This window comes from Ruditapes philippinarum, unplaced genomic scaffold (assembly GCF_026571515.1).
Source record: "Ruditapes philippinarum isolate M1 unplaced genomic scaffold, ASM2657151v2 ctg4628_1_1_1_1, whole genome shotgun sequence".
Lineage (NCBI taxonomy): Eukaryota > Metazoa > Mollusca > Bivalvia > Venerida > Veneridae > Ruditapes > Ruditapes philippinarum.
Genome location: NW_026854258.1, coordinates 299,461 through 305,766, shown reverse-complemented (window position 1 = coordinate 305,766; position 6,306 = coordinate 299,461). Strand labels below are relative to the sequence as shown.

The 6,306-nt window shown below is 33.3% G+C and overlaps 1 protein-coding gene across 1 annotated transcript; it reads left to right on the top strand.

The window, feature by feature from the left end:
* Nucleotides 1–815: 815 nt before the first annotated feature.
* LOC132739550 (uncharacterized) lies at nt 816–2,944 on the top strand. Its single transcript, XM_060727262.1, has 3 exons — nt 816–926; nt 1,575–1,707; nt 2,269–2,944. Exons 1-3 carry the CDS (start codon nt 872–874, stop codon nt 2,408–2,410), a joined length of 330 nt encoding a protein of 109 aa, XP_060583245.1. The 5' UTR covers nt 816–871; the 3' UTR covers nt 2,411–2,944.
* Nucleotides 2,945–6,306: the final 3,362 nt, after the last annotated feature.

Here is a 6,306-nt window from a genome sequence, read left to right as displayed (position 1 = left end):
TCTATAAAACAATACAATATTCAATATGATTAAACTTTAAAATAAACTTAAATCTAAGTTAAAGTTAAGACTTTAATAATTCTTGAAAAATATCCTTAAGATTATACATGTTATACTTCTTGAGTAATATTATGCAATATTATATAATAATTATATAACCTGTTGTAGTTGGAATCCAACTTTACAACATATAAATGATATTAATGCAACCATTTTCTAATAAAATCATAGTATTTATAGCGCATTATAAAAAGAATGGATAAATTGCATTTCGCTTGTTTCCATGATGGAAATTATTAATTTATGTGAAATGAAAGTTGAGGAAAAACAATTAATTACAAATAGTGACCGCTTTTACTTTTTACGTGTGTAAATATGAGGTTATTTATACTTGCCACAGGTTGCCCATATTGGCGAGTCATCCAGAAGAGTATTAATTACATGTATTTAAGATTTTAGAGGATAGAACAATATACAAGAAAGATGTATCAATGCAGAAACTTTCCTGGTTATTTAGCATGACAAGTGTGTACGCACTCATGCATGGAGTCTCACCCGAAAGACTGTTAAGTTATTTTAGATGACCAACAAGGAATCGAACCAATAATGTTTGTGATTGTAAGACTCGCGCTCTTACCGATTCAGCTATGCAGGCTTTTTAAATAAATAAAAAATATTTCATATTTGTCGCGGGTAGCCAGATATTACCTTTGATTAAAATTTTACAGTTTCTAATAATTTCTTAATTAATAATTTTCCCTTTTGTTAACTTGATTTGATTTATCGTGATAATACATTTAGGAAAGAGAGTAAACATAAAATGTTATGAAGATGCTTTGAGAGGCTGCAGTGAAAAAGATGAACATTAGAAATGGACGTAGTGTCAATGAGAGTGGCCAACAGTGTGGCTTGTGAGAATCTAGAAGGTATATAAATCTTAAGACCATTGTATATATATGTTGAATAAATTGGGTTTTAAAGCACAGCATGTTTGTTTCTATATTTAAACGTTTGTTCCACTTTTGATAGAAGATCCTAAAAGTTTGATATACAATTGCCAAATAATTAGTAAAACAAGACTGATTCTTGTATTTTGTTGCAAGAAAATGAAACAGTTTTATGACAATTCTATATTTTGTTGGTTCGTTTTTTTGGATAAAATTAATTAATTAAAGGAATATATATTTGTTTAATGTACTTTTATTTTTAACTTGAAAACGACTAAATATGTTCTTAAATATAAAAAGAATATTTTAAATTTATAATTACATATAACATTTAGTCGACAAATATACGTAATAATCGCCAGCTTGAATAGTTTAACAAACACATTGCTTTCGCACTGTGCATTAAAGCACGGTACGTTTCCAAATTGCTTCCCGCCTTCGAAATGAAATGTAAAGGTGGTCATTCTCTTTTAATGCAATATGCAATATACATGCAGAGATTAATTAAAGTATATGCATAATTTCAGATTGATTTCTGAATAACCGATTTGATCTCTATTGCATCATATCTTCATCCGTTTCAAAACTTATATCATATGAAAAACAGTTTCACTTTTTGTCCTCTAGAACTGAAGAAAGCTGTGGGAGCATGTGATCTACGTGATGGAACGTGTTATAAGGATTATAAACAGTCCTTACTGGATGCACAAACATTGAAGTCACAACTAAATTACACGGCATACAGAAGCGCTGTTTGCACGTATGTTAATGTTATCTATTAAACTATGAAAATAAAAGATTGTGGTCTATTTGAAGGTCGTAAACATATCAAAACGAAACTGTTGAAGACAAGGTTTTATTAACAAAGCAGTTGTAAATGCATGATATCGTGCCCCGAGCACTGACTAAAATTAAAATGAAATACAATTATAAATAAATGTGTGCCGTATATTTTCCGCCGGTAACAATCCGCTTATGTAATATATTTGATAAATATAGCCTTCATCATTGAAATATTAGGCACAAGAAAACAAGACATGGAAACATCTTTCTCTATTTTCTGAAATATAAGGTATGCACATGTCTTTTGTAAAAATCAGTTTCTGGCAGGTTCAAACCCTAATACGTTTATCTCGACATTTCGTTATCTCGATATTGTTGACAGTTCCGATGACTTCGAGATAACGACAGTGGCCTGTATATAATTTCAATATATCACCTTTTTAACACAATAGTTATAAATAATATTTTAGGCTAATGTTTTTTAATGTTTCTAACCTATTTTATAAAGATGGTCGGTTTATAATTATTTTATTTACAGTGCGACCTCAAAATTTTTCAACTGTGTAGACTTTGTTGTAACCGGCGATTGTACTGTCGAGATGGCAACGTTAATGAAAGACATTGTTACAGATTTGTTCGACTACGCTAGGTGTGGATCCCAAGACCGCGTCTTCTTTTAAAAATATGGAAGGGACACGAACTGCGTCACTTCCGGAAGTGAGAAATGTGTAATTAACATGTTTCCTCTGATTGTGTTATCTTTAATGATATACATTTAATTTGTTTGATACCTATCTGTTGGAAATTTATCATCATAAAGAAAAAATAAAATATTTATGTACGCTATTTCTGAAATTTAAGCCAAAAATATCAACGCCAATTTGAAGACAAACAAAACTTTCAACATATATATTCAGACATATTGAATGTTTAAAGAATCGAATATTTTTTTTTGTAACTTATTGTGTTTTACAACGATTGAATGGTTTAAAGTTTTTGGTTTTGTTACTGACAACAAGTCAGTTATTGTTCGAGTGTTATTTTCCTTAGTGCAGACAGAAGAAATGCCGACAGGAGTATATTGACTTTTCCAACTGCAAAATACACACTGGATGAAGTTTTGTCACGTGACCACAAAAGCAAACAGCAAATATTATACAAATATGGACTTTTTAGCTGTTGAATATGATGTGATATGTACTGAAAAAATTAATATTGGCCGAGGCGATAGCCGAGGTCAATATTAATTTTTTCAGTACATATCACATCATATTCAACAGCTAAAAAGTACATATCTGTTTTATTATATAATGTATAAATAACTTTTATATGGCTTCATCTGCCATTGCATACGACGGAAATCATTATTTTTCAGCTTGTCTACTTTTTCCATAATTTGGCCCTTTCCATTGGCATGGTAATCCCTATTGTTCTTAAAAATGAAAAACGGTAACTTATATAGACTAATTTGATTCTTATGTACACCCAACTCAACGTTTTTTCAGAATAATAACAACAAACTTGGCGTGACGTCACGTCAAATATGATAAACAAGATCAACAAGGAAAGGCGGCGTTCAATGAACGCAACCCCCACATGACCCAGCAACAAGAACCAATGGCAAGGAGCCCAGGGGGACCCCAAACAAAAACAGGAAAGTCTTGCGTCTTTTAGGGATTTCCAGAAAATCTATTTTTAGAAGAAAAACTGGTGAATATACTCTGATATTGACCTGTTATTTTTTACAAAAAGTTGCTTGTTAACCAATCAGGGAAAGGCATTTCAAAGCTATTTATAGATTATATAATAATTGCAGATATTTTTTCCACTGCAGGAACAAAAAAAGACATAGACTTTAGGACACGGCGTATATTAAGCTTTTATATTATAGACTTTAGCAATTTTTTAGATCACTTTGTCACAAATGTTCTTTTCGCAAAGCAAACGCCGATAGGTTTTACTTTTTCCAATCATTTTTTCACTGGAAATACGTGTTGAGGTAAAATAATAGAGGATATGCCTTTTTAAATGCCATTCCCGTCCCTAACTTATTTATTATTCCATAAGCAAAGTTATATTTTGACATAGTCCCATGTAATTACCCGTATTGTCTAATTTGCAAACGTCGTTTGTACATGTAAAATATGCAAACGCCGGTTGAACATATATGATATATACATAATTCTTGTATCTGTTGCATCTCAGACATGATTATTATGATTAATTTATGATAAAAGAGATAACTTTGACTTTTGTATAGTTAATTATCCACATTTGGATGGAGACGTACCCCATGCAACATCTTACGGGGTTTATGTTTCTCAGTTAATTAGATTCGCTAGAGCTTGTAGCAACGTAAAGGATTTCAACGAGCGGAATATTTTATTACCAGCAAGCTTCTAAAACAGGGCTACCGCTATCATAAATTACGGAAATATTTTATTAAATTTTACAACCGTAACTTTGTTTAATTTCTAAATGCAATAGTGATTTAAAAACTCTTCTGCGACAAGGGATTAGCCAGCCTGGTTTTTATGGCGATGTGGTTTACTATTTTAAGACATACTGCATGTTTAGTGTTCAACCCTTTAACAGTTGGACACTACGCTTTCCTCTTTTGATTGCATCTGACGGACCAAGTGGGAGACCATATGATGGATAGTTCATAAAGCCCTTTGGGACTGAATTGTCTTAATGTTCGTCTTCTGCCTTGCTTCGTTGGGCCCTTGTAGGTGATTTTCTTGTTGCTCTGTCTTCCTGTAGGACATTATAATAATAATCAGTAACATAATCAGTTATAAATTATTTATCATTTAATGATAAACGTGACGTTGCCCCGTCCTTTTTATGTTTGGGGTCCGCCTAGGCTCCTTGCCATTGGTTCTTGTTGCTGGGTCATATGGGGGTTGCGTTCATTGAACGCCGCCTTTCCTTATTGATCTTGTTTATCATATTTTATCGGTGCTAGGGGGCGTGAGGGATGTTGTACTTATACATTATCCCTCATGTACAGACTCAATCAAACCGAGTCTGCAATTCTTATGTTATTTTGTATTAATTAATGCTTCCGAGGGATCACTTTGTTTCCAGAATTTTATCTACCTTTTACACTGGTGCTGGAAAACTTTGTCTTACATCCCCATGTAAGACAAAATTCTGGAAACAAAGTGAGCCATCGGAAGCATTAATCACAACAAAATAACATATGAATTGCAGTCTCGTTTTGATTGAGTCTTTAAATGAGGGAACATCCTTCACGCCCTCTAGCATCGGCTTGAGTGGTACCCAATTCTCAACACTTTATAGTGTTGGCGTCAATGATCCTGAAGGACCAGAAAATATAACAACACTGAAGTGAAGTACGGGTCAACTTTTTACGGCTGCCACACGGCACTTGAAGTACAAAATTCTGGAAACAAATGGATCCCTACGAAGCATTAATCACAACAAAATAACATAAGTGTAAAAATAGATAATTACAGAATCCCTAAAGAAAGACCAACACGGCAAAATTGAAAATGTTGCAGGCTCGGTCTCATTGAGCCTGTTCATGGACGGTACTGGAAAGTGCAAGTTTGTGATTAATGCTTCCGAGGGATCACTTTGTTTCCAGAATTTTTTACCGTCCACGCCCTCTAGCACCGGCTTAAGCAGAATTCAACATTTAAACATGAAGTAGTAAAATTTTGAAGTTAGAAACATCCGCAGACGTGTTCATACGGCGGTTATCATTGAACCTTCAATGTGACACTTCCGTGCCTTTCCATGAAAAGCGGCGTATGGTCCCCAAGTAATAAAAAGCGTCTGCCCTAAACGAGAAAACAATGGGCGGAACTAAATAAAATGGAATTTTGAAAGGGGATCACAGGTTATGAAGCCTGCGTATCACAGAAAGGACGTCAAAAGACAAATTTAACAAGCAGTTATCATAGTATTGCAAGCAATCCATAAGTCCCTTACCGGTTAGAACCCCAGCAACATTCTGATGGGCAATTGGCCATTCAATTTTACCAGTGGATGAATGACATGAATGAACTTAAATCTTTTGAGTTCTAAGTTTGTCTATATCACAGTAATGTGTTAAGTTTCCCTGCCTAGTAAGGAAATTATGTTTATACAACCCTGTCATATTATTATAATGTGGGATTTTAAATTAAATCCTATAAAAAATCTAAGTCAAAAAAAATCTAAGTTCAAGGGGGAGATAATTTTGATAATAGTCTTGCTAGAGTATTTAACCTCCTCAAAAATGTCGAGTGATAATAAGAAACATATATATGAAGTTTGAAGTAGATACATTAGGAAATAAAGAAGTTATTTAAAAAGACTTATTTAAAAAAGACAACATTTTTTTTCATAAAAATTCTAAGTTCAAGGGAGGTAATGCTGATAATTTTTGTGCTAGAGTTGTAAACCTTGTCATTTTTATGTTTTATGCCCTGTCCTTTTTATGTTTGGGGTCCACCTGGGCTCCTTGCCATTGGTTCTTGTTGCTGGGTCATATGGGGGTTGCGTTCATTGAACGCCGCCTTTCCTTGTTGATCTTGTTTTTCATATTTTGTCATATATGATGTGG

Bases quoted from the DNA above. Each gene is read 5' to 3' on its own strand.
- LOC132739550 (XM_060727262.1), top strand. From the start codon at position 872: ATGGACGTAGTGTCAATGAGAGTGGCCAACAGTGTGGCTTGTGAGAAT. The intron at 927-1,574 runs GTATATAAATCT...TTTGTCCTCTAG, and splicing joins GGCTTGTGAGAATCTAGAAG to AACTGAAGAAAGCTGTGGGA. The intron at 1,708-2,268 runs GTATGTTAATGT...TTTTATTTACAG, and splicing joins TACAGAAGCGCTGTTTGCAC to TGCGACCTCAAAATTTTTCA.